Source organism: Pocillopora damicornis, chromosome 6 (assembly GCF_964200805.1).
Source record: "Pocillopora damicornis chromosome 6, jaPocDami1.2, whole genome shotgun sequence".
NCBI lineage: Eukaryota > Metazoa > Cnidaria > Anthozoa > Scleractinia > Pocilloporidae > Pocillopora > Pocillopora damicornis.
In genome coordinates, this window is record NC_142675.1 from 23,749,887 (window position 1) to 23,777,468 (window position 27,582).

At 41.7% G+C, this 27,582-nt stretch overlaps 5 protein-coding genes across 8 annotated transcripts; 2 read left to right on the forward strand and 3 right to left on the reverse strand.

Moving 5' to 3' along the window:
- Positions 1 to 138: 138 nt before the first annotated feature.
- Positions 139 to 20,943, reverse strand: LOC149044551 (uncharacterized). Of its 4 annotated transcripts, XM_089209599.1 has the most exons (5): positions 20,120 to 20,235; positions 17,921 to 18,189; positions 17,163 to 17,210; positions 2,580 to 2,947; positions 139 to 1,791 (listed from the first exon to the last, which is right to left on the reverse strand). In XM_089209599.1, the coding sequence occupies exons 2-4, from the start codon at positions 18,183 to 18,185 to the stop codon at positions 2,637 to 2,639; spliced, it is 624 nt and encodes a 207-aa protein (XP_089065725.1). In that variant the 5' UTR covers positions 18,186 to 18,189; positions 20,120 to 20,235; the 3' UTR covers positions 139 to 1,791; positions 2,580 to 2,636. The 4 variants fall into 4 exon arrangements, with proteins under 4 accessions (XP_089065725.1, XP_089065726.1, XP_089065727.1 ...); XM_089209600.1 differs by lacking the exon at positions 17,163 to 17,210 and having other exon boundaries at positions 20,120 to 20,943; XM_089209601.1 differs by lacking the exons at positions 17,163 to 17,210; positions 17,921 to 18,189.
- Positions 5,538 to 16,473, forward strand: LOC113676282 (dual serine/threonine and tyrosine protein kinase). The gene is made up of 4 exons (XM_089209595.1): positions 5,538 to 6,384; positions 7,244 to 8,748; positions 14,929 to 15,166; positions 15,397 to 16,473. Exons 1-4 carry the CDS (start codon positions 5,602 to 5,604, stop codon positions 15,796 to 15,798), a joined length of 2,928 nt encoding a protein of 975 aa, XP_089065721.1. The 5' UTR covers positions 5,538 to 5,601; the 3' UTR covers positions 15,799 to 16,473.
- LOC149044552 (uncharacterized) lies at positions 8,952 to 13,272 on the reverse strand. The gene has a single exon (XM_089209590.1). It carries the CDS (start codon positions 13,237 to 13,239, stop codon positions 9,319 to 9,321), a length of 3,921 nt encoding a protein of 1,306 aa, XP_089065716.1. The 5' UTR covers positions 13,240 to 13,272; the 3' UTR covers positions 8,952 to 9,318.
- Positions 13,261 to 14,737, reverse strand: LOC149044553 (uncharacterized; the record flags this gene model as incomplete). Its single annotated transcript, XM_089210015.1, has 1 exon — positions 13,261 to 14,737. A coding segment is annotated over exon 1 (1,332 nt), but the record flags the coding sequence as incomplete, so codon positions are not given.
- A 183-nt stretch (positions 20,944 to 21,126) lies between the features above and the next one.
- LOC149044554 (dual serine/threonine and tyrosine protein kinase-like) lies at positions 21,127 to 27,582 on the forward strand. The gene is made up of 4 exons (XM_089209596.1): positions 21,127 to 21,947; positions 23,001 to 24,613; positions 25,322 to 25,565; positions 26,263 to 27,582. The coding sequence occupies exons 1-4, from the start codon at positions 21,309 to 21,311 to the stop codon at positions 26,683 to 26,685; spliced, it is 2,919 nt and encodes a 972-aa protein (XP_089065722.1). The 5' UTR covers positions 21,127 to 21,308; the 3' UTR covers positions 26,686 to 27,582.

The window sequence follows — 27,582 nt, forward strand, 5'->3', positions numbered from 1 at the left end:
GGAACTCTTTACGGTGGCCAAATTACATTATTGACTTAGTTAATTAAACCAAATTATATTGTAATACCCCTACTGACACAGCACCACAGTTTCTTTAATTTAGAAACTTACCCCCTTTCTAAACATAGCGATTGCATGTAAGTTACGACTATTTATTCCATGGAAAGCTTACAGAGGAATTATTTAAAGCAAGTATACACACGTCAAATACTAACAGGAAACAAGTAACAATTTACTCTTTTCCCTCTCGCACATATGAGGCAGACACCTTTGTAGCTATATCCCTCTTGGTGATGGGATTAAAAGCACCATTTTTGGCTTGATTTTACTAAATATTTACGCTGTAGATCTAATTACTACCAAAAAAAAACGGCAGCTGCGGCAACAGACCTTCTTTTCGTTTCCCTTGTTTCCTATTTTTTAAATTTGTTTTGTTTTCGTTTTTTCCTTCTTGTATTTTTGCTTTTTTTTCGTTTTGGCAACACTACACAGTACCGTGATATGGTTTTAATAACATTATTGTAATCTACTCGAACGAAAAAACGCTCACAGTTAAGACGCTGCTGTCATTCCCTGAATAGAACAAGTTACCACAGCAGAAGAAAAGCTAATAAAACTTCTTCCTAATATTTGGTTGAGGTGTTTATAATCGAAAAACCAACTTATCGAACCTCGTTCTCTACCGAGCTACAGCTATCTGCGAAGTATATAGGAAATAAAGTTGTTTCAATGCTTAACATATCTCCGAACTCTTGTAGTTCTTAGAAAGTTTTTTTTTGAGGGGCTGGTTACGGTTGCCTGTTATAAAAATGACTTGGTAGCCGAGGTAAATAAAAAGAGGCGGTGTCTTTTACAGGTCATACTGCACAGGCTGAGTCTAATCATTGGTACCACATTTGTTACATCAAAAAAAGCAAGATGAAACTATTTTTCGTGCCCAAAAACAGCTTTGAAAGTAGATCTAAGACATAAATACTCCATCACCATGTATGGTTGCTTTAAATGCAAGACAAAAAACATAAATAACAAAGCTAAACGAAACAAGCACAAGTAAAATGAGCGAGAAATCATCGCTTCTCTCAAACTGTAACCCAAGAAAGTTTTTCACGATTCGTTTGTATGTCTTTTCATGAGTTGAATCGAATGCTAATAGATTGTACAATGTAATAAAAACTTTTCTCATCAAATCTGGCCAATATAAATTGCTCTGTAGGTGGAAATGGAATTGAAATTTTAAGGTCTCCCTTGAGGGCAGCCGTAAATTCTATTTTCTTTTTCATCTAAAAATTGCTCAACCCCTTGACAGAGAAGAAAAGCTGACTTTCTCAGGGTGTAGATTCAAATAGTTGCATGGTTTCACAACTAGAAACCACCTCAGTGACCTTCGATTTGAAAGAATCCATCACTGAAAGCAGATACTCGCTATGCTTCTGCTGAAAGTCAAAAATGGAAAAGACAATTTCACGAGCCTTTTTCCTTTCGCCAGAAGACCGACCCTCTGGATCGTTCATTCCGGAGACGTACGCACAGTCTTCTCCTCAGGCTACGGCAGCATTCACCACATCCACTTTTAACGTCTGGGCATAGGGTGGTCTCCTTCACAAACAGCAAAAGCAAGACTGCAAGACTGTAGACACAATGGTCCCGCAGAGTGTTCACCGAATCAGGGTCAGATGCACTTGCAACGGGATTCGTAGCAGGAACATGGAAAGGCGCCTAGTTGTCAGGATACGGAATCGTGTCATCCCTTGGCTTAGAAACGTTCAGCTTTGCATTCCCGTGGAAGTCAAGCTGTTTTTCAAAAGAAAAAAAACATAATGAACATGGCTCCAAGCAGAGCTTCATTACTTGTCATCTGCTTAGGACTTTTTCATATTCATTGACTGCATACGAGTAAAATGAGCAGCGAAAGAAAAGGTTCCGTGATTGCCATATACACCATTGATCGAGAGGGGGGACACTGGCCTTTGCTGCTGCAATCATACGCCAAGCTACTTTGCCTAAATATCTGTAACTCCTTGCAATTAAAAAAAATCATGTAAGCCAGGTTAACTTGAAACGACTGGTGCCCGTGCAAAAATGGTTTTTGTGGAAGAAGGAAAACTGGAAAACCTACAAATATCCTTTGAGGAAAGACAAATGGCAGAGTAGTGGGGCTATACTTCCTCTCCCATTGACAAAAATTGGAAGGCTCAGCCCACCCCTTCCTTTAAATTCAGGTTTTTTAAAGGATTTGAACCTGTTTCTCTACAAAAATCCCCTGAGGAAAGACAGATGGCAGAGTAGTGGGGCTATACATCTCCTCCCTTTAGCAAAAATTGGAGGGCTCAGCAGCCTCCCCCCCCCCCTCTTCTTTAGAATTCAGGTTTTCGAAAGGATTTGAACCTGTTTCTCTAAGATACAGGTGGGTGCACTACTACCAACTAAGCTATGAAATTAAGCCACTCCTGAGAAGCAAAGGGGGAAGGCAAAAAGGGGTTACAATCTATTTCCCCCCCTCAAAAAAAACTGCTGATATTTGATCAAATTATCAGCCTCTCTTTCTTAAAAAGTTTCAAACAGAATGGTGTATCACAAACCTGGATACAGTTTTTCTCACTATATTTAAGATGGACAGTGCGAGATGTGCATGGTACTCAAGAAGTTGGCATGAATGACCCACCAAGAAGTTTATTCACAAAGGAGCTCTTTCCACTATTTGTTTGTCCAACAACAAGAAGAGTAGATTTCTTGGAAGGATATGATTGTAGACTCTGCCTTTCTTTGTCAGTCGTAATATCTGTTTTCAAGCTAATAGGGAACTTCTCTTTCATGTTGTCAATAAACTGCCATGTTTGGATTGAGCACTCCTCAAAGAAGGAGATGAGAGAGGTCAAGTCTTTAAACTGTTCTTCAAATGATGGGGCAGGAAATTCTTCTGTTTCTGTGTTCTCATTGCCAGAGATACCTGGATTTACAATGGTGAAGATGTTACTTTCAATCAATTATCTTGGCTAACTAAAGGAAAAGGGTAAATTATAAGCTTTCATTTTCTTGGTACCCAAAATTCAGTTTTAAACTTGACAGGTTGGATTGTAAGAACTACTGATTGCAATACTTATAAATAGTATTTTGTGTTAATCCTAGAACTTGTGAACTTGAATCCTAGGACTAGAAGTGACCAAGAAATAACTTCTCCTTACATGCACAATACCAAGCAGACAAGTTACAAGAATAGAGATTAAAAAATCAATTAGAGGATTATTAGTTTATCCAATGTTAAATCCTCTAAACTAGCAACATAATAGTTATATGATAGAATGTATGGAGAATTGCCAATGAGATCTTGGTAGTGAATGGGTTGATTATAAAATACATGAGATCCATACAAAAGTACAAGAACAAGCCAGACAACTGCACTGAACCCCAGTGAAAAATATAAAATGCCAAGATTATTCAAATTTTCCCACTCCCAAGTGCTACCAGAGTGTACTTCCTCCTTAAAAAAATTAATACATTCTGAGACAGACTAAGTTGCCCCCCCCTCCCTCCAATGAAGAGCTGTGAGTAAATTTTCTAAAAATCAACTGCGTAGGAAGAGCTGAACTGATAGTTTTCTACAACCTATGTAACTTTTCGCAATTAATTTCTTAATCTTCACAAAACAGCAAAAGCAAATAAAAGAACAGCAAATTTAAGGCCAATCGATCTCCTTTAACAAACACAATCTTGTGTATAGGAAACATTGCCCATTATTGGGTTATGTGCCTCTAAAATACATACATGATAGACTGGTACAGAGACATACAGTCTTGCATCATCATTGTGTACAAGTAATTTTAATTAACATTAAAGCAGACTTTTCCTGTTGTGCAGTTTTCCCATACTGCAAGTAAAAGTACCCTGATATCATAATAGGTACCTAAAAGATTACTTAGTAATTTATATCATTTGCTCTATTCCTTCGCTAATTAGCAAATACATAGAAAACCTCATTTGTATTCCTAGAAGATATTTCTCTTTGACCTTTCCATACTTTTCCAGTATTTCATGTTTACTGTTTTTGTATCTGTTCAGTGTTTCTATCAGCCAGCCTTTTTGTCAAATAGCATATTTGAGTATTATTTTATCATTATTTTATGTATATCATCATGCAAGAGTTTCGTATTTGTGAAAATATTAGTTAAATAGCAAGGTTGTTTTTGTCCCACACATTGTTTGGTGTTTGGTTTTGTGAATTAAAATTGGGTGTCATTGATTCAAACAGATATATATATTCCATACGGACCTCAAACTGAGCTTGAAAGGAAAAGAAAATAAGAGGTTTAAGAAATCTCTAGAAACAGATTTCAGAATGTTCCTACAAACTGAAACTAGTGTTACTATGGGCTTGCAGTGAGTCAGAAACATAAATTTCTGAGTGTAATCGCATTGTGACGATAATTAGAGCCGATCTGCAACTATTCCAAAGAATATAATATGTCTTAATTCTGGGAACGATTCTCGTAATGGAAACATAACTTTTAATAATACATAAACGAAATGAAGAGAAGCTGGTGACTTTTGGTTTTCGTCTGCATGATCACTGACAGTTTAGAATACGTACCAAAGGTTCTATTTCCCTCTCTTACTAAAATGCGGTCGGTAATGTACTCATTAAGCTTAATCTCAATGAAAATTGGCTTCGTTTAACTCCCCTACAAAGCTTAAGTATTACTTAGTTTAGGCTCTCGTTCTGCAACCAGTTGCATGTTTTGCATGTCAATAGAAAGGCCAGACTGCAGACTTTCGTTATGCGGAAAACATGAACTACTTCAAATCAACATTTCCAATTTTCTCACCCTCGCGGGAAGCCATTTGTTCACAATGACGGTCAGGTTGGATCTCATTCAGTATAAAGGTTTGCAAAGAGATTTGATCCTGTACAGACGAGCCCAACAAACCACGCTTATTTCTAGAATTCACTTTGATTCCTGGTTCATTCAGATTTTCGAAAAAACTAAGCTATGGTAACATGTCGCGTGACATCCAGACATGCAATGAGAGATTCGACTGGACTGGACTGGACTCGCAATTTTCTGGTATGGATTTCTTTTCTCGTTGAGCTCCACTTCATTAAAAATCTTTCTTTAATCAATTCAGACATGTACACAACTTTGCTATCATCAGCAAATTGTTATTTTTGTGGTTATTGTTGTTTTTTTTTAAAGATCAATTTTACCAGTCAGAGTGGGGTTTCATTAGAAGAATCTATCTCTGACAAGATGAAAAGAGCAAGAGCTTTCGGGCTAACTGTAACTGTAATAGAGCGTTGAGGGGAAATATTGGATCGCCAAGAACTCCCTTGATTATTTTGACAGGTCTGCCATTTTTGTCTTGAGTCGCTTGCGCTGTTGTCAACCTGGAGACCTTTAGTAAGATCCAACGAGTAGCGTTCGAACTTAATAGGGAAATCTTCTTGTGGAACTTAACTTTAAATCATAACATAACATTAGTCATAACACAACGTAACAATAAGGATTGGTATAGCAAGAAACTGCAGACTGCGTGCATGATCGATGACCATTTGACTTCCTCTTTTTTCCAATTAAGGAATATAAGGAACAATAGCCTTTGAATTTCATGCAGTGCTCTCCAATCTCGTCGAGTCGTCCAACCATGGCGCTTCAAGATGTGTTCGAGGATTTCAAGAAAAGCAAGGCTGTGCTGAAAAAAGTTCACCATGACACGGTTAAATACTTCGATGAAATCGTTCGAAAGCTTTCCGATAAAGGTACTGCAGAAATTGTTGAAGAACTTCGCTACAAAACCTCACCCGTGCAAGCCTCTCCAGACGAAGTTCAAGCAATGGCTCAAACAGTGGCAATGGCGGATGGTCATCTAGAGTTCGATAACGCCCTTGCTGAGCTGCTTTACACAGCTAAGGAGAAGAAGGAAGTTACCGATTTGTTTGATCAGGAGCCGGCGCTCATTTTTGTCGGGGAAACCAACTGCGGAAAAAGCACCATAATCAACGAGCTCCTAGGTTGTAAAGCGCTTCCTACATCAGACCAACCGAGCACCGCGAGAATTGTTCGCGTTTGCCACGCCGAGGAGCCTTACTGTCGCCTGGTTGACACACATGGTAAAACCTTAGAAGAGATAAAGATGAAAGGCAAGGATAGAAATAGAATCCCTCGAAAGAAGATCGAGCTCAAACCGAAGGATCGTGGTGACCCTAGTAAAGTGGGGGCGATCGTGGAGACCGGATTAAATATCGAGTTCTTGAAGTGCGGTGTAAGCATCATAGACTCCCCTGGAAGAAATGAAAATAAAGAGCTGGACAACTTAGTAAAAAAGCAGCTGGAAAATCCTCTGGCGTTTGTCATATACGTGGTGGATGGACATAATCTTTTCACAAAGCAGGTAAGGTTTTTGTTGTCAATACGATCGATTCCTCGATTGGTTACAATTTGTATTTCCGGTTTGTATTAAGTGCCGTATTTTGTAAGTCACTTGGACTGTGTCTCTAAAATATTGAGTCATGAATCAGTTATTGGATCAGAGTAGTTTGTAAATACGAAGCTTTTTAAAGCAAAAGTTTGCTGTCATCGAAATTAAACGGTCGTGGTTTAAATTTACACGAGAACGTCGTGAAACGACAACGACGTATACATCACAACATCAGCATAGCTTTTACCCTGGTTCGCTTGCTGTTGCATTTATTTCGAAATTATTATTGAAATGAAGATAAAAGTTTATAAAATCAATCCATTCTTTGCCAACAGATGTACAAAACTCTTTCACTCCCAGCGATTCTCCACTGTTAAGTTTTTCGATTATATGCATCATTCTACGATGTGAAAACTCATTTCTAAGTCATTTGTTCGCAAAGATGAACACTTTGCCTTTAAACTCCTCCACATTAAAAATTCAAACACGTACATTCCGCTGGTTCAAATTTTCCACCCCACCCAAGCAGAGTTCAAATTCTCCTCCCCGCGGGCACGGATGAAAGTGATTGCCGTGGGTTTCCAAATCCAATTGCTGCAATCTGATTGGCAACGCTATTCGCCTTATAAATAAGTAAAGTGAGTGTCTTACTAGTAATATTGTGGGGCTGTAAACAAAATGAAATAACTATTTGAGCCTGTTTTGTTATTAAGTTTTGAATAGTTAACAGATTTATAATAAAACGATTAGATTATTCGCTCTCTATTTGATGATTTTTCTTTTCACAGTCTTATCATCAATTATTACCAATTGTTATTTGTTTCCTTGCCAGGATAGAGAGGTCCTGAATGAAATGACATCCTCAGAGACCGATTTATCAATTTTTTTCGTTGTTAGCAAACTGGAACCAGAAGATCGTACCGAATCATCAGATGAGGACGATAAACCAAGAGGTTATGCAGCATCAGTGAAGGCGCGGAAAAAGCCAGAGCTCGAAGCACAGAACAGAAAGAAGGCACGGGTGTATGAGCGGCTTGTCATAAACGGCCATTTTCCTTCTCAACTGCCCATGAATCAAAACGAGCGATTCCATGGGGTGTCAGCTTGGCGCATCCAGCAGTACCACGCTTTGAAGAAGGAAGATCCCAAAGCTTCTTTCGAGGAGTTTACAGATTACACAGAAGCCTTTGAGGGATTTCAAAACAGCTTGAAAAAGTTCGCTGAAGAATCCTTACGTGCAAGGGTAGAGTGTGTGTGCAAAATCCTCGTGCGTGCTCTTTCCAGATGCTTGGATTTCTTCATTCAGAAAGCCAACGTCTTAAATTGGGGAAAGAAGCAAATATTGAAGACGTTGGAAACACTTTTGCACGAGGAACAGCAAGTTCACGAGAACATAATCCGCGACCTGGAGGACGAAAAGCGGGCCATGGATATACAAGAGCTGCTCAGTGATGCCATAAATGGAGCCAGAGAAGACATCCTAAAGGAGGCAGGAGATTTTGTATACGTTTTGACCGAATTTACCATTCCCTCAAGTGGTCATGTAAAGGAGAAAGCAGCTGTAGCTCACTGTTTGTACCAGATTCAGGGGATGGTGGCCAATAAACTCGTAGGAGAGATCAACCAAAACTTAACAATGATGTTCCACTCCAGAGATCTGTTCATTGTTGGCCTCAAAGACGGCATGGAGCAAATTCAAGGAGAAATTGTCAGAGACAACAACATTCCATCGGCAGCACTCGCTCTTGCCAAAAGCCTTCTTTCTTCTTACGAAGCTAAAATCACGTTTTCACAACGCAACAGAGGAGCTCTCCGTTTCACAAAGAAATTAACGATTAAGTTCAACGAGGCGATTCGTACCCCGATCGACACACATATCAAGACCATCAGTGGAGAGGTTCAAGTTGGCTCGAAGAAATGGAAGACAAATGTTGCTTCAGATGCCCTTGCGAAAGTAAATCCATCTGACATGGCCCAGACAATCGTCAACAGCTTGAAACAGCACCTTTGTGACTGCCATGAAGACTTCACCAATGAAATAAGAAAAGTGCAAGACCTGTTCGATCGCGGAGAGACTATCAAGGATATGCAAAGAGAAACTATTCTTGGCTTTGCTCCCAATCTTGCACTTCTTGAGATAATGGCATATGGTGTCATGGACAGGTTCAAGTTTGAATTTCCAGCTAAAGGAGAGCGCATTGGGACTGGGGCACAGGGTGAAGTCTTCGCCTGTGACAACATTAAAACTCCAGAAGGAAGGCCCTGTGTTGTTAAGGTGGTAAGTGTCACTTCAGAGGAGGTGCTCAAGGACTTGACCCTGGAACTTCATAATACCAGGTAATGTGCAATATCAAGATGGTAAGGTAACGTAACGTTTTGAAATATGTGCGAAACAACGCGCGGTCTCATCGGTCGGTGGGTTCGTTTAGAGTTATCGATACAGATTTGCCCGTATTTTTAGAAATCAATTCTTAAGGGCAAATAGGATTCTTTTTTCCATTGTTGGAAATCCCAGTATAGCAACACTAGTCACTCGCGTAGTTTTCTTTTCCTATCTTTATTCTAGTCGTCACACGCTTCGTATCGCGTCGATCCTAGCCTATATCTTTTACAAAACCACAATCCTAAAGACCACCCTTGGTTTTGCGTTGCGAGGTTACACGGCTGACGTCACTTTTCCGACACCCTCCCCCCATTTGTCTCGGAGAGCAAATGTCTGTCGAGAAATGAACCTTATCGCTTAAATTTTATGAACGAATCTATCATCTAGAATTCTCAATCGATTCCCTAATCACACTAATCATTGATCAATCAGTAGCCATAGTGGCAGATGTTCAGTTCATAAGTAGAATGTTCAAGCGTCCGATCCGCTGTTGTCATCCAATCTGTTTCGGTTTGGTTCAAAGTTCAATCCCCTTCCTCATCGTGAGCAAGATCCTCCATACGTAATCTTGCTGCGACGGCTGCATCACGGGAAGGCCTGAACGCTGGCGCTTCAATGCGCAACTCGGTCGTTGGAGGTCTGTCGCCGTCTCCCGGTCGATCACATGACAGTTCTAACGGATACAGCTGCTGTACTGCTCGCTCTAGATGTGAGGTCCCTGTGCGCAACTTTGCTCCCCGGACAACACCGTCACGCCCTTTGATTAGTTCCGTGACGATCCCGACCTTCCATTTCCCGCGATTCTTGTCGTCCGACTTGATCAGCACGACCTCGCCCACAATAGGATTTTCGGGCTTTCCAGGATTCTTTAGACGATGGCGTTCGCGCAGCCCCTTTAAGTACTCCCCCGTCCATCGCTTCCAGACGGCCTCCTTGCATCGTCTGAGATACTTTGCTCGCTTGCGTAATTCACCGTCTTCTATGCGGTGCGGTTCCAACTCGAGTAGTGCATTTGGTTGACCAAACAACAGGGAGTGGGGGGTCAAGATCGGTAGCTGCACATCGTCCTCCACGTAACTTAAAGGTCGGTTGTTGACTGCAACCTCTACGTCTAGTATAACCTCCTCTAACTCGGTCCACGTTAGGAACCCGTTTCCAATGGTCTTCTGTAGACTTCTCTTCACCAATCCAACCATTCTCTCGAACTGCCCTCCCCACCAGGGTGCTCTGCTCAGGTTGAATTGCCACTTGATTTCTTGACGGGAGAGGAATTCGTTGAGGCGTTCGTCAGTCATCACTTGTTTCAGCCACTTAGCTGCTGCCACGAAGGTACTCCCGTTGTCTGAGTAAATCTTTTCTGGCCGCCCACGTCGGGCGATAAACCGTTTCAGGCATCGAAGGAATTCTCCCGTTTCTAGGCTGGGTAGTAGCTCAAGGTAAATACCTCTGGTCAGGCTACAGGCGTAAAGCGTTATGTAAGCTTTGCCTTCATGATTCCTCCCCTTTCTATACTTCAGTGGTCCGGCGAAATCCACTCCGACTACTTGGAACGCATTTTCTCCTTCGGTACGATCCCTTGGTAGCTGTCCTGGTGGCGGAACCGCGAACGCTGTGGCGCGGAACCGCTTGCAGCCGTTACAAGCTTTAACGACTCTTTTTGCAAGGCGACGCAACCTGGGAACCCAGTACCTTTCACGAATCTTTGCCATTGTGAGGCTCACTCCCCCGTGGAGTGTCCTGATATGTGCGTCTGCCACCATCTTCTCCGCGAACGGATGAGACTCAGGCAAGTAAATGGGATAGTCTCCCTGAATCCGCCCTCGGCATTCCAGTAACCCGTCTGCGTTTTCTTGTAGGTTCAGCTGAACACGATGATCTTCGAACCGCTCGTCTCTCTTGAAATTCACCTGTGTTTGCTTTAGCCAAAGGTGTCGCTGCATCTCGATCTCCTCTGTCGTGAGTGGTCCCTTAGATCTTCTCGTCTTTTCGCTCCGTAGGCTATGTATGAATCGAGTCACCCACGCACAAACCCTTAGGGTTTTCCATAAGTTGAACTTGATCAGCAAGGCGTCTAGGATGTCTGTCTTAGCTTGTGCTACAGCGAATACTTCCCGTATCACTTTTGCTTCCGCCTGACTGTCTGGTGTGGCCGTTGTCTTAATATCGGCTGGCCATCGCTCTCGGTCTAGTAGCCACTCAGGCCCTCTCCACCATAGCTCTTCATTTTCCACGCTTCCGCTCCGACTGCCAAGGTCAGCTGGGTTGTCCTTTGTACCCACATGACGCCAGTTTACTTCTGGGTGTTGCTGGATTTTCTGCATTCGATTGCTTACGAACTGCTTGTAACTCCCTGCTCCCTTGATCCAATGTAACGCAACGCTGCTGTCCAACCAGCAAACCATATTTCCAACTGGGAAACCCTCTAATGCTTCCTTAACGTTCACAATGAGATTGGTCGCCATGTGACCGGAGACCAACTCGAGGCGGGGGATGGTGAGGCCTTGCTTCGCCAGTCTAGCTTTGGCTGCTATCAGCCCAACACTATCACCGGATGGTTGAGATATGACACCGTACACTGCCGCAGAAACGCCTTGTCCGCTTGCGTCGCCGAAACAATGTAGCTCAATGTTGCTGATCTCTTCAAAGTGTTGAGGTATGGCTCTGGGTACGGAAATGCTCACTGGTAGCTGTGCTTCCCATCTTGACCACTTGGTTCCCAGTTGACCAGGAAGTTGAGCATCCCATCCGACTTTCAAATCACATGCGTCTCGGTACAGTAGTTTTCCACTCAATGTCATAGGCGCTGCGAGCCCTAACGGGTCATACACTCTTACTATCTTCGCTAGTATCCCTCTCTTTGTCACTTGGGTGCGGTCAGTTGGGAAATTTATTTCAATGGTATCTTGTCGCTTGTTCCATGGAAGCCCGAGAATAGATCCCCCTCCTTCTTGAGGTGCACCCAACTGTTCTTTCGCGAATGTAGTATCTTCGCTAAGAGACTCACCAGGGGACTCCACTGTCGGAACATTTGAATGCCACTTGTGCAGCTTGAATGAGGCTTGGTTAAAGACATGGGTAACGCCTGCTTTGACTTCAAGGGCAGCTTTTACGGTGGGTCCCCCGCTGATAAGGTCATCGACGTATAGACTCTTCTCTATTTCCCTCACCAGGTCCGGATTCTCGGTACGACAGGCTTCCAGGTGTTGTTTGATAACTCCCCCAAGAAGAAAGGGCGATGGGGCCAAACCAAACAGAGCTCTCGTGAATCTCAGTATTTCCACTCGCCTGGATTGCAAGTCCGTGATCCAGTGGAATCTCATGGCATCCCTGTCTTCTTCCCGTATTCGTACTTGTAAGAACGCTTGCTTGATATCACCTGTTAACGCGACTGGGTGGAAACGTGCACGGACAAGAACAGCCCAAAGCTTGTTCTGCAACGGAGGTCCCGCGTGAAGGCACTCGTTGAGAGAAGGAGCCTTCTCTGAAGCTCGGGCAGAGGCGTCGTACACGATTCGAAGTTTGGTACTCTCTGCAGCTTCTCTCACCACTGCTTTATGTGGAATATAGAACTCCTTTCCCACTGGTGGGCCTGACACTCGCTCCACTATTCCTTCGTTAAGCTGGTCTTTAATTATGGCGTCATACTTCTGGAGTATTCCGTTCTTCTCCAGTTTCCGAATGGTACTTTCCAATCGCTTCAAGCTTCCCGCTCTGTGGTTGGGCAGTGGAGGGTGGTTTCCCCTCCAGGGTAGCCCCGTCTCGTACCATCCCTCTGGCCCTCGTGTTAATTGTTCCTTGAATTCTTCATAAACATCTGCTTGATCTCCGCCTGGTGTGTCACGCAATCCTAGAACATCTAATTTGCATAGTTGTTCGTAATCTGCCGCTGTCGTCTGGGTCAAGAACATATTAGAGAGGTCAACTTCTTTACCTGGTGACATAATTGTCCATCCGAACTTTGTTAGCTCTGCAACAGGTTCGCCGGGACGTCCGATCTTTGGTATGGTTTCTGTCTTTATTTTCGCGTACTCGCTCGCACCCAGGATAATGTGGACTGGTAGCTCAGGCTTCTCGTCTCTGTCGTCCATGTATACCCCATCCAAGTAGGGATATTTCTCCAGTATCCCAGCATATCCTGGGTTGTCAAGTGATAGCAATGTACTACGGTCCACTCTGGTGACTTCCGTTTCCAATCGAAATTTTCCATCAAGGCTGCCAATCGTCACGCTATGAACTCCGATGACCTTGTTTGTTGACCCAAGCATCATCTCTATGCGCTTGAATTCTTCTCGTAGCGGTTTGTTTCCCAGGTGTTCAAGGATAGCTGACGACGCGTATGAGCTGCCTGCCCCAGTGTCTAGGAGTGCGCGGCATTTGATTCCATTTACTTCTACGACAACAACGGGATACACGACTCTCTCTGTTCCTTTGTTTTGTGCCGTCATAAATCTTCCCCTCGTTGTGTGACCGCTTGGTGGGTGATCGCATATTGACGTGTGATGTCGGCGTTGACAGTTATGACACCCGCGGCTTCTACAGCTGTCTGCTCTGTGTTTGTCACTTGTACAATTAAAACACAACTGTTTTTGGCTCAGAATTCGTTTGCGGTCTCCGACCGCGACAACTTTGGTGCAATTAGCGGATGTGTGGTTCGTGTCATCGCAATAGACGCATCCGCGCATCTGTCCTCCATTTGCTTGTTGTTGGACCAGATAAGACCTTCCGCGTGGCGGCGGAACGCGGGCATTCCAGTCGTTGCGATCATTCTTCCTCTTGGACACACTCGCACCATCGCTTTCTTCTCCTTCTGAATTTATGTCTCTCCAACCTTTAATTGCCTGAATCAGTTTAGCGAAATCCCAGTCTCGCCAATCTTCGTGTCCCCGGACTAAGTCTCCCTTTATTCCTTTCAGTTTGTCTAACACCGCCCTCACATTTCCGGAGACTTCACGTAACTTCCCGAGCGTCTCTAAGCTTTGTACATTGAACAGAAGCCTTTTGTAAAACTCATTAATTTCTTTTGGACTGGCGCTTGTGATGGTAGGCAAACCCATGATGTTGTTTACATATGCATTTACAATTTCTGACGTTTTCCCGTACTCCGATTTTAGGATGGCCTTCGCCCTTTCGTACCCCTCAAGATTGAACGGGAGTCCATCTATGTCCGCTCGTACCTTTGTAACAAGGAGTTCCTTTAGATAAGCGAACTTTGTCACTGCTGACAGATCCGTCGCGTCTATTTCCGCGGAAAATTTGTTCCAAAAAGAGAGCCATTGTTCGAAGGACCCATCAAACTTCGTTATTGATAGCTTTGGCAACTTTGCGTGCATTCCGGAATCGCCTGATAACCCTTTCCCTTTTTTGCTACCTAATTCTTCTGATTTTTTTTCGTAATCAAGCTTCATTTCCCATTGTGCTTTTTCAAACGCGAGTTGCTCCTCTCTCTCCTTCGCGATTGTCGCTTTCTCGCTTTCTTTTTCGGCCATTTGCGATTTTTTCTTCACCTCCCCCAAACACTTCCCAAGGTATTCGATCTCCGCGTCTACACCCTCAATAACTTTGTCTATTTCATTGCTCCATGCACATACCTCGTCCATTTGCTCACCCTTTGCAATCTTCTTCTCTTCGATCTTTAATTTGATCTCGTCCGCTTCTTTTGCTAAACACACCAGCCCGTCACGGTGTCTCCCAATAGTTGTCGCGTTTGCCTTGTCCACAATGCCCTTTCCCTTTTCTTGCTTGTACGCCAAAAGCTTGAGTTTTGCGTCCAAATTCTTCTGAAGTGCCTCCAGTTCCATGTCTCGATCTCAGTCCCGTCGGAGGTGCCAGTTAGTGTTGGAAATCCCAGTATAGCAACACTAGTCACTCGCGTAGTTTTCTTTTCCTATCTTTATTCTAGTCGTCACACGCTTCGTATCGCGTCGATCCTAGCCTATATCTTTTACAAAACCACAATCCTAAAGACCACCCTTGGTTTTGCGTTGCGAGGTTACACGGCTGACGTCACTTTTCCGACACCATATTCACAGGGGTTTATCCGAACACTCGGAAGATTAAGGAAATTCTTGAAAGCTATTGAAGCCCTCGTCTTTTCTTATTCGAACAATTTACTAAAATGAACTTCTTGGTTTAAGAGCTCTCCACCATCCGAACATTCTACCCGTTATATGCACCGTAGTGGAGTCCAACCCAACTCGTGGCCTTTCTGTGCAACTTGTCTCGGAGCGAATGAGATGCGATCTTCGTGATGGTTTAGCGGGTATACCCTCCTTGAGAAAGAGGCTTGAGGTAGCTCTTGACGTTGCCAAAGCCTTGCAGTATCTTCACGGAGAGGAGCTGATCCATCGCGATGTTAAAATGCAGAACGTCTTGGTGAGTACCGTCACACTGCCTGTTAGCCTTGATTGAAAAATAGATGGGGCTGTGGTGGGTGTTTACTATGTAAGGCTGTGCTTATGAAGAGTTCCCTAAGAGGAGCCGATTATTGAACCAAAAGGGGACTTAGAAATAATAGTATTCTGAATTTTGAATTTATACAGCATATAAGTGGTACATTACATTTTTGGACGAGCGAATTCGATTTTCTCCTTTTCTCCTTTTAGTTGGACGAGGAAAACAACGCAAAGTTAACTGATCTGGGTCTCTGTAAACCCGAGGGTCTCATCAATAACTCGTTGGTTGGTACTCCTATCAACATGGCGCCCGAAATGATGAAACAACAGTACGACAAATCCATTGATGTGTACGCGTTCGGTATGTTGCTCTGGCGAGTGTGCGAAGGCCAGGGCAACCAACCACAGAATATAAACCGGCACTTTCTACCTCTGGTTATGCTCATGATGAATGCCGTTGACAACAAGACACCAGAGAGGTTGGACGTGTTTCCAGAACAATGCTGGCAACTCATGGAAAGGTGCTGGAATCAGGATCCCGAAGCAAGGCCATCATTCGACAGCGTGGTTAGGGACTTGCAAGCGTTCCTAGCGGAGATGACGGATCAGTAGCAGCCGTATGGGGCATTATTGATTCTGCATCCATTAAAAACAAAATCCTTCATTTTTTTTATTTGCACGAGAAACGAGACTAGGCATTGATAACGCGATCCGTGTCTCAGTATAAACAAAAGCAACTCCACCTTCTGCACAGCTGACGCTAAGCCATATCGTACCGATAAACAGGAATCCTCACCCACCCCCCTCGCCCCTGGCATACTTCAATGTGTAAACGCACGTCACCAATATGTGCACTACGAATAAGGAGCACGCTTGCGCAATTGCCTTTGATTACACGACCTCTCCGGTAATGTGATGCTCATCTTTTGATTAAATTTTGTATTGTTAGCCCTTAGTAAAGCATTACCTTTAGTTCAAATCTGGATATGGATGAATCCGACGAACTGAATGTTATTCATAGTCGACTGCTTGCATTTGATATAGAAGCATGAATTTTGATGTATTTTGTGAATTTTTCTCCTCTTCCGCTGCAAGCACGAAGGGCTAACGCTCGAAACGTCGGCTTTGAAACTCTTTACTGTGGCCAATTTACATCATCAACTCGGTTGATGAAACCATCACGAAAACAAGTTCGCCTGTACCTGTCAGAGAGGTTTCAATAGAGATTATCCATTCCGTTGGGTATAATTTGAGCGCTGAGTTTGGAATAAATTTACCTGTAAAGTTGGAAGTCTGACGCCTTATGACCGATTCAGTCCCCTTCGATCGGGGGACACATTACAGCCGACGATCGATCACACGCCTGCTTCAAAAGCACGGCACTTGTACTGTAGTCTCCTCAAATAGAGGCACAGACGGGAAAGTGGGGGGTTCTCCTGATACTCTACAGCAACCGAACTAGTTACCGTATTTCCTCCAATAAGCGCTCGTCTGGCTAAATAGAGGGGAGGGGGGGCATATCGGAAGAAGGTCCCTTATTGGGTGAGCGCAGCAACAGGACAAAAATGAAAATCACAGAAAAAGCACATAAGGAAAACTGACAGCATAGGGAGATAGAAATAACTGGAAGTGACTTTAACAGAAAAGAAACCACTCTCCTGTGCTGATTTCGCTGTTGTTGAAGCTTAAAAAGTCTTACGTAAAGTGGCATTAGAAACAGGCCAGCTCTCCTTGTATCCCCACTGTAGAAAGTGAGGGATAAGGAACGCTTATTCGAGGGGCGCTTTTGCATAACATTTTGCCTTGAGTGTGAGCACTTATTCAGGGAAATACGGTATATCCAGCCCACGTCTTTTTGAAGTTCCATTTCTGTCGTGTTCCATGAATTAACTCCCATTGTCCTTTTGAACGCAGTTTTTTGTTCCAGTTGAAAAGTTGGAAAACAGAGTATAGTATACAGCTTCCCTCAAGCTTACCAAGGTAGCAGATCCAACATAGTTTTTCCTTTAACATACCCAAGTGTGCTGTGGCAGGGAAGGGAAGTTTGGGTTGGTTTGTTGAAACATTCATCCAACTTTTAGTTAACAAGTATGAAACCCTTAAACTCTCATGAGGGACAAATAGAAAACTTCTCCTTACAATATCAGTGCAATATCAAGTAGAAAAGTGGTGAGAATAAAGCAGAATATAACTCGAGGGACTATAAGTTGATCCAATACTAAATTCTCCTGAGTAATATCAAAAGATTCTATGGCAGACAGTAAGTAATACTAATCAGATCTTGGGAGTGAAAGGGTTAAATAGTTGTGATACCAGTGCTTCACTCAGTGAAAAGCTCAAATAATTTGATTTATTAGGATTGAATGGCAAGTTCCTGGGACAAATCCTTAGGAAGTGTATCCTTTTACAAATTACAATAAATACACTTTTTAAACCAACTACATTATAAACCACGCCAGCTAGTTTATTCAAAACAATAATTATGATGGAATATTTTTTCAACTTGTAACCTGATGAAAGGGTGGCTTTTAAATTGCAATCAATCATCATCATCATCATCAAAACACTACATAACATTTCATTGGCAACCAGTTGATTTCATAAACTCCAATTTGTCTACAGCAAGGCCTCAATAAATACATTAAAAAAAATGAGGTAATGTGGTTGAGAATTAAAGAACAGATTTCTACCATGAAGTGTTAACAGAATTTAACCTTGCGTTATATGCCCATACCTTCAAGGTTAAGTCTGCAATTACTAAGACACCTTTGTTGGTATTGCCTTGCTGACCTCCCTCTGAACAATGACCTATGACAATTGCTGTCTTGGAACACTGGATGGAGATGGCTCCCTATCCTTTTTTCTTTCCCAGAACTAACTTCTGATCTTCCTAATGCAAGAATTGGTACTTCATTCCCTCTGCATAAACACCACCTGACGTAAGTGCTGAAAATCCTTGCTCTTGCAACATCTTGCCATCTTTGTACACTCAGTTGCATTTAACTGGAAAAAAATTATTCAAAAAGGAAAAATGATGATTCATTTCCTTTAAGAGGGTCTACTTGCACTTCAAATGGTCCTTCTCTACTACACAGCAATTTACTAACATACACATGTACATACACACTAGTTTATTGTACAAATTACTGGTTATTACTAGTTATTGGTGAGAAACAATCACAAACACCAAAGATGAATTAAAATAGAATATAAATTGAATGAATAAATGTAGTATAATAATAAAAATTGTTTCTACTGGTGATACAATTTCTATACAAAGTTTAACAATTTAGTATAAGTATATTAACCCTTTAACTCCCATGTGTGACCAAGACAGCATTTCTCCTTACAATATCAATACTATATCAAGCAGATAAGTTATGAGAATAAGGTAAAATCTTAATTAGGGGATTATAAGTTGATCTACTACCAAATTCTCCAAACTAACATCACAAGAACTTCATGGGAGACAGTAAGGAGAATTACAAATTTGATCTGGGAAATAAAGGGTTAAGAAAGACAGAATAGATATCATAATATAGAAGTTGATGTTCAGAACTTTGAGGTTGTCTTTTCTTGAGCAGTACTATCCTCTTTACATGTTAATAATAATAATATCATAATGATAATAGTGCATTTCACTGCATGAAATACTACAACATTTCAGTCTATCAAAAACTATAAAAAAGTATAGAAAAATCAAATAACTAAGACATTAAAAAAAATGGGAAACTAATTATATACAGATATTATCAAAAGCAAGACCAAGGTCTTTAACGTTGATTCAAAAGTATCAAAACCTTTGTCATTACATGAATCCTGGGGTAGATTGCTGCATGATTTTGCAGCATGCAGCCACCAAAAAAGCATTTTTTCCTATTGTCTTTTAAGTCAAGCCATTTGGTTAATGAAAACCATTTGAAAAGCATTGACAATAATTGCAATAACGTATAAAGCCCTCCTCGACGTAGGTTTACACTTGTTGTATTAAGTAGCCAGTGGGTCAAAAGAAGGTAAATTGCAATCTGCAAACTATCCAGGAAAGTATTCGGTATCAGCTATCAATCTTTTCGTCACTCCCCTTTGAAGTTATTGTTTGGTCCCGTCATGCAGGAAAGAGAGGGCGTTGCTTGACGAGTATAACAACACTCACAAGTCAATTGTTTTAAGTTAAGTTTATCAAGAGCTGTGTCGTAATTGTGCGCTACTGAAAACGTATTAAGTATAAAATGAAGCGTTGATATTGCCTGCTTGAAATGAAAAACAAAATAAAGCAAAGGAAAGGCGAGGAAAAACTGATCAAACAATGGCGAGTTTGTGTCTAAGAGAGAGGAGATCGACTTACGATATGTCACAGGCCATCAGCCTCCTCCTTTTTTAAGAACGAAATTTGCTAAAACTTTGAATTTGAATTAAGTTTTTTAAATAAACAAAGCTGAAGAAAGGCAGATATTGTCTCATGCGGTGAATATGGAATGAAGAGGAACTTGAAAGTCTCCAGTGGGTTTCGAAACTCAGCCACAACGATAGCAAAGGCCCTTTTCGCGAAAGCTCGCGAAGGCATTTGGGAAGACTGGGTATTCTCGCCCCTTCCCTCCTTCCAAAAGAGAAATCCCGACTGTACTCATGTCCTTGACTACTCCCCCCCCCCCCTCTCCCTCTCTGTAGCCTAACCTTTTATCCTGTAGCCTTAACCCTTTATCAGCCTACCGAAAACATCGGCAGAAATATTGGACAAGATGGCGGCCGCGCTTGCGCATTTCGTCCATAATAGCGTTCAAATAATATAAGAAACTGTAATGAAATTTATAAAATTTCTAAAATATAACAATCAGGACCTTATGGTCCCGTCTGCTCTCGATCAAGACATATTCAGTACTGATTCTGCTATTCATCAAACCTAACAGGGACTCGATAAATAAAAACCACTTACTTCCCGAGCCAGTTCTTCTGTCATTGATCATTGACCTAGGTCGCCATACAGTTTTTCAAAATCCGTCGTTCTCCATCCCAAACACTCGCCTATTACAGGAAAGTGCATCACTAAAGCTCTCGGTCGAATTGACTGCTACAGAGTTCGAAGCGTCCAAATATCCTGTAAAATTGCCATTTCCGCTCATCAAAAAAGTTCCCAACGCGCCAGAATATCCCTTATTTTCCATGTTGAGTAAGTGACGAGACGCCATGTTGAAAACTATAACTGAAATAGTTAAACACGAGCAACGCTGATCTTCGAATCGTCGGCCATATTTGTTTATGTTCTTGCAGGGAAATAAATTAGTTCTCGGTCCTTTTCGGAATAAAAATATGCCAGGCATTAAATGCAAATTTAGTAGTCTTAGCGCGAAAATTAAATTAAAGCAAATCAAAATTCTGACATCATGTCATCGCTATGCCTCAAAAAATCCCAAAGATTTACTTGCAGGCCTTCCTTCCTTTTTCTTTTCATCAAATAGAAGATCTGCGGTGCTCAAATTGTATAAGTCATGGTACGAAATACTCTTCTTTGCAGATCGAGCCGTGATCGCCGCCATATTGAATTCTCTTGATATTCTATTGTTCCGGAGTGTAATACGATATACCGCTGATAATTGTTAGCGGGCTCGAAATGTCCTTGATTTCTGGCGATGTACATGAATCCCAAACTTGGTTACTTGTGACTGTCGTCACATGAGCCAGAAAATTAACGAAGTAATTATATTGACTGAGAGCTCCTTTTCAACGCTTCTAGCAGCAAGAGCATTGAGAAAGAACTTTCGCTACATGAGAGTCGCTACATGAGAGAGAGGCAAACCAGCGCCGCTGGTATGGCGAAATTGGAACAAGTCAATTTCAAAATATTTATACCCTTCGTATTTTTCGAAACAAGTTACTTGTTGAATTATGATCGCACGATCCCTCTTCCTCATTGTCGACTAAGGAAAACAGCCGAGAACGTCGTGGCAGGTTTTAATTTTTTCAAACTTACAGTCACTTGACGAATACATTCCGCTTATCCTTTTTGTACAAGTCCAGTACAATTACCTATCTAACAAGTACATGATTTCTGGGAAAAATAAGAAACCTTCGGCGCTTCTTATGAGGCTGCCACGGAACATGAATTGACTTCATGTAGGAAATCAATGGGAGACTCAAACAGTTACTCCGATTTGCAAAGAGCCATAGATGAATTCAGACGCTACTACGACAGTAGCTCCAACTTATTCGAGCGAACGGTAGATTGTTTTCAGGAAATCGAAAGAAGTGTTCAAGTGACTAACAACGATGCACTCAGGTTTCTCTTGCCGCATCAAGAGGAAGTAAGAAACGAGCTCCAGAAAAGCCCTTCGGTGTTCTTCATCGGCGAAAAGAATTGTGGAAAAAGCTCAGTGATTAATGAACTTCTTAGAAAGTCTGCTTTACCAGTTGACGAGATCCCTTGCACGGCAAGAGTTGTTCGAATCAAATATGCGAGTAAGCCGTACGTTAGACTCATAAGATCAAATGGCGAAGAGGTCAAGAAACAGTTCTTTACCGACAAACAGCCCCCAAAAGAATTCATCGTCGTTTCCGATCGGGACAGGGAAGATGAAGCTGTCTTGGGAGCCACTGTTGAGGTCGGATTAAACCACAAGCTTCTACTAAGTGGACTGGAACTCATCGACTCGCCTGGGAAGAGTGAATCAGAGGCATTAGACAAAGTGTTGGACAGCTTCCTTGAAAAAGGCACCGTACCATTTTTTGTATATGTCATCAACGGAGATAAACGACTCACACGCTCGGTAAGTAAAGGCTAAACCACCCATTGAATCACTCTACTGGTCCATGGATAAGACATACGCAATATCTGTTGTTCTGTATTATAAATAGAAGCTTTATTGTTTACATCTTATGGTTTGAAGTCTGGCACCAAAGAGCAAGGAAAGTTTTAATCTCTTACTTGAGCTTAGTCTAACAGCAACTTTGCCAAAGAGTCTCGTAAAACATGAGCAAAAGGGAACTTAATTTAAACGATTTTAAAAATGAAAGCCTGGAATCATCTCGCGAAGTAATAACTACAAAATTAAACCGGAAGAACCCTGAACAGCTTATCATGTGATGAGCTGTTCAGATATGTAACGAATTTCTGTTACAGTAGTAAGAACAGAACAAGGAAAGTTTGAAATTAACGTGATAAAATTGGTGATTAAGTGTAGGTTTCTCCCATTGAATGTGGATAGCTTCTTTATTTTAAGTTGAAAGTGGTGGACGCGTGATCTAAGATGTTAAAAAACTCATCAGAAAAAAGTGTGCGACATCGTGGAGAATTATGTAGATGTCTGAAAATGTGAGAGGTCCTATCACTGACCAAGTGCTCACGTACGCGTTTTAAAATTTAAAAAGTGTCTTTCATTTTCTCAAATTAGGAAAGTTTAGAGAATGTACATCAGATTTTCAAATAGTCCACTTTCTCTTCTGTAGTGAACGCTGTCCAAACTGAACTAGACCGGAGAACATCCAAACTTATTACTTTGCGGACTGGTCGATTTATAGCCTAGGGGCAAAGGGGTCGGGTCAGGGGATTTTGGTTGTGCGTACTCTTGTTTTCCCCCTCCCATATTGGCAGTTAATAGACAGTCAATGTTCTATGATTTTCCCTATGTACTATGTTGGCGACAACTGATCTCACTCAGTTCTCCTTGAAAACCATGTGATCCCCCCCCCCCCAAAAAAAAAAATTCTAGTTACCATTCCCAAATTGTTATTCGAAGTTATTGAGAGTAGATCTTTGCCAAACAATCAGAATTTCCTCTTTTAATTAACCCTTCACTGGGCTATTTATTTCTTTCTTTCAGGATAGAGAAACACTGGAATTCTTAAGGGACAAATTTCCTCAAACTCAAATCATGTTTGTTTGCAACAAAGTGGACATCACTACGAAAGCAAAGAAATATGATGGGCGGTCAAGACGTAGCTTGCAATCTCACAGAGATGATGATGATGATGATGACGAGGACAACGATGACGACGACGATGATGATGACGATGAAGAGACAGGTAGCAGTTGTAAACGTCATTTAAATGAGTCAAGAATAGCAAACGAAAAGGCAAAGGCCGTTTTTGATCAACTAAAAGACAAGTATCTCCGTGGAGATTCGTGGGAGACGTGCCCCATGTTCCATGCTATTTCAGCCAAAGAAGTTCGCGAAGAACGCCTGAGAAAACAAGAGGGAGAAGCAACCACAAAATTCCGTCTTTTTGAATCCAGTCTAGAGAACCGCCTTTGTGAGGTTGTTAAAACTCAAACTGTTAGAGTCGTAAGAAAACTTGTACTTCTTCAAGAAAGCTTTGCGAGTACCATGAAGGTGCAAAGGGATTCCATCACCCACAAAGCATCGGTTGTGCCTTTGTTGAATTCAAAAGCTGCCGAGGTGTTGGACAAAATGATCCAAACGTTGGCAACAGCAATCACATTCAAGTCGGAGGAGGCAGAGCGCACGCTTGTGGCAAATTTAGAAGTCCTAAGGACGCATGTTTTACGCGAAGCTGAAGAGTACAAAGCCGACAAACGGGAAAGTCTGCAGATAAAGTTTCAAACTATGGTTAGAACTGAGCTACCGGCTTTCTCAGAGACACTGCTAGATTCCGGCCTTGACATTGCTTTAGCAACATTTGTTGCTGACATGAAACGCAGCATCTTGGAAATGTCATGCCAAACCCTGGAGACAGCTGTTCACGGCCTCATGAAGGATTACGTCCACGATCTTCTACGTGCTATCGATGACTTCCATTCAGTCGTTCAAGACCCAATGGTCTCACGCATATTAGAGGACATCTATGACTTTCAATTCCTGGCCGTCAAAAGTGAAACAGACCAGTTACTCCAAGTTGTTATGAATGGGCTTCTTGACTCCACGAAAGACGTTTCCTCTGTTGCTCTGAGAACTGGAATCTCGGATCCTCTCTCTCGAGTTCTTTCGCCACGAGACTTGGTGAGTTACCATGACGTAGATATTTCCGAGAGGTCAACCAGGCAGAATATTTGTGAGACGCTGTTGGCTATGATTGACTTCAATGGTGTCGTGTATTCAGTTCTAACCGTATGTGCAGACCGTCTGTTAGAAATGCATGAGAAATTTCAGGGTGCCCTTTCTTCTTTCAATTCTTTGCAAGAGGCTTTTACCAACAGCTTCGTGTCGGCTCAGCTAGAATCTTTCCGGGTCCAATTCACCCCAAAGATTCGAAAATTGACTGTGGAAGGAATGGCCTTGCAATATTTGCAAACGTTTGGGCCAGTTGAGCGTGGTTCTCTTCTGGCCAAAACAAGACATGGAGCTATCTATGACTGCATAAGCGAAAGCTGGTGTAGTGCCACACCCACTGGACAGTGCGTGGTAAAAGTCATTGAAAAGCGAAATTTGAGCGAAGCTGCCTGGAGCCAGAATGCTTTGGATTTAGTCAACATGATGTAAGTAATGCGTTTAAAACTGTAATAAATTAATGCGTCAGTCAATTCTAAGCTTCATCATCCCCTCCGGGCAACCACCCGGGCATTTGAGCTTTTTGAAGATTATTCCGTATATATTTCCGTCTCTCTGGGCCAAGTTTGCATTCAAATGGCTTACTCAAGCACATTTTTTATTGAACAACTCTCTGTATGATCAACGAATGTTTCTGAATTTAGCAAACTCACTTTTTTTTTGGTGCTGCTGTTTTTCTTGTTGTTGTTGTTGTTGTTGTTTTTTGTTTTTGTTTTTGTTTTTTTTTTGGCTTGTAAGCGTCATTCTTCGATGTGAAAGCGGACTCTTTTCTTTTAACTCCTCCATAGTTAAAATTTTATCAATACTCCTGGCTAAAGCTCCCCACCCCACCCAGGTTAGGTCCACACTCCTCACCCCCGCGGCATGGACGACAATCAAATTCCTGTGGTAGAAGCGTCGATTTGATCATAAACTGCTTGATAAGAACAAAAACACGTTTTGAGGATTCCCCTGTTCAATTTATCTCAAAGTTTGGGCGACTTCTCTCATAGTTTCGTGGCCTTAATTCAGTCTGTTCACTCTATTACAAATCCAAACAGTAGACTATCTGATATGTATTTCTAAGACTTAACGATCTGAATTACCATATCCCTGACAAAATCATTAGAGTAAATATTGGTGTTATTTGATTTTAGTGACATAATTCTGAGGCTCAATGGCTCCCACCCAAACCTGTTACGCTTGTATGGATGGATCCTCCCAGATCCTGATACCGTACACGTCGTCATGGAGAAAGCAGAAAAGAATCTGCTGCGTGCTCTCCAACCGGGATTGCCGCTGATTATAAGGATCAACATAGCCTTGGACGTGGCTGAGGGGTTGAAGACCATTCATGATATTGGTTACGTCTACGAAGATCTGAAACCTGGAAATATTCTGGTAGGGGTTCTCTATGTGTGCAATCTGGGATTTGGTTTTAAATGATGGTCTTTGCTGGAGACGTAAGAAAAATTCAAATAATCACAGCAGTCTATACGCCATACAGGCTTCTCACAAAATGTGAAAGATGACCCTATCGAATGGGTCGCTCTCTAGTTTTAAGAATCGTGTTTAGTCTCAAGAATATGTCAACAAAATACATTTTATAGTTTCTGGCTACCCCTGAATTCTGAGAAAATCTGAAATTTTTCGATTCTGAAATAACAAGAATTTAGATGAAAGATGACGAATCGTTGGAAAATATTCAAGAAAAAAAAAAGTGTTCTCCTCAAGAGACAGTGTAAATACAGTAAGAGCTAACCCGAGTAAATCATGGAACTTTATCAATTTACTGACATTGTCACTCATAATTTGAATTTTATGCAATGAATTATTTCTCACCCAGGAGTATAAAAGGGTACTGGAGGGGCTGTAATACTCCTAGTCTCTTCATGCTATGGAAACCGACATAGTGTCCGACTGGATGAGCCACTTGGTTCACTTACAGACTTCACTTCTTTAATTAGTCAACATAAAGTAACATTAATTTCCCTGCATTAACGTGAGTACGTGTATACTTTATGACGCATGGCTCCAATTCCGGGATGCTAAAGCTTCTATTGTTAAGGGAAATCTCACAACAGTTATTTTCCTTTAGCTCATGAAAGATGGAAAAGCCAAGATCAACCTCGCTAAACCTGAAAGTCCTTACAACATGACCACTCTTGGTTCACCGTTCCACATCTCACCAGAAATGTACCACTATCACCGAGAAAGCCACCTCAGTTATCATTCGTACGACATCTACGCATTTGGAATGTTACTGTGGGTGCTCTTTGAGGGAAGTGGGACAACAAGACCTGAAGTTTACCAAAACATGGAAACTTCTGAGGCAATGCAAGGAGCAGTTGAGAATGGAGTCCTTCCGAAAAGACTGCCTCAGGTGAACGATGCATGCTGGAATTTGATGATGATGTGCTGGAAAAACAGAGAAAGCATTGAAATGGAAAACGTCATCTATGAATTGAACCTGATAAGGGGTTCTTGCCCAGACACTTTGATGCCCAGCGACCGTCGTTGAACATTGTTTTCCTTGTTCCAGAATTTTATCAAATAAGAGCATACCATGAAAGATGTTTAAAACGTTTAGGAATTACTCATCCAGCAGATAGATTAATGATGAAAAATGATGTTAGAAGTCTTAGGAAAGAGCTAGTTGTGATGGAACTATAGCATGTGGCATAATACATGCCTTATGAATTGCAGCTACCACCAAATCCGTGGGGGCATGGGTTTGGTATTTCCGAACGTAGCCATACCCCCATCGAGTAATGTTGACAGTTTTTTGGGAGAATCGATGTTATTTCACATTTTGATTTCATATAAGTTCAGAATAGGTTAGAAAAGTTTTGGCAGAATAATGGTGGTGGGAAAGAGAGACAAAAAAATACATAGACAAATAATTGTTGCAGGGAAAAGGAAGTCGAATTCAACTAAAGTAACATTTTATTGAAATCGGCTGTATATAGTTCCACTAGAGGGTTGAGTCGAAGAAAATACAATAAGGATTTTTTTACTAGTTAACCTGGAAGTTAATAGTAATGGTCTTTGTTTTTTGTGGCGGTGTATCCTGATGTTTTTATGCAGTTTCACATTCAGTGATCGAGATGCCTTTATTACTGTACAACATTTCTAGCTAGATAGACGAGTGTTTGAAATTTTTAGCCCTTCAAGTGTTAAAGTTTTCTCAATTTTCCCTGCACTAAACAAAAATGAACGCTTAAATTCAGCTTTAGATCATATTTCTTTGCACAAAAATGTGGGTCGAGAGAATTGTACAGGGACACGTTAATATATTTGACCGTGTAAAAGTTATTGATATTCGAGCTAAATTACATGTATAGAATCGAAACATTGTCGTTTGATTGCAATGGGTACAATTGGTTAAGCAATAAAATGCTTTGATAGTTCCAATCAA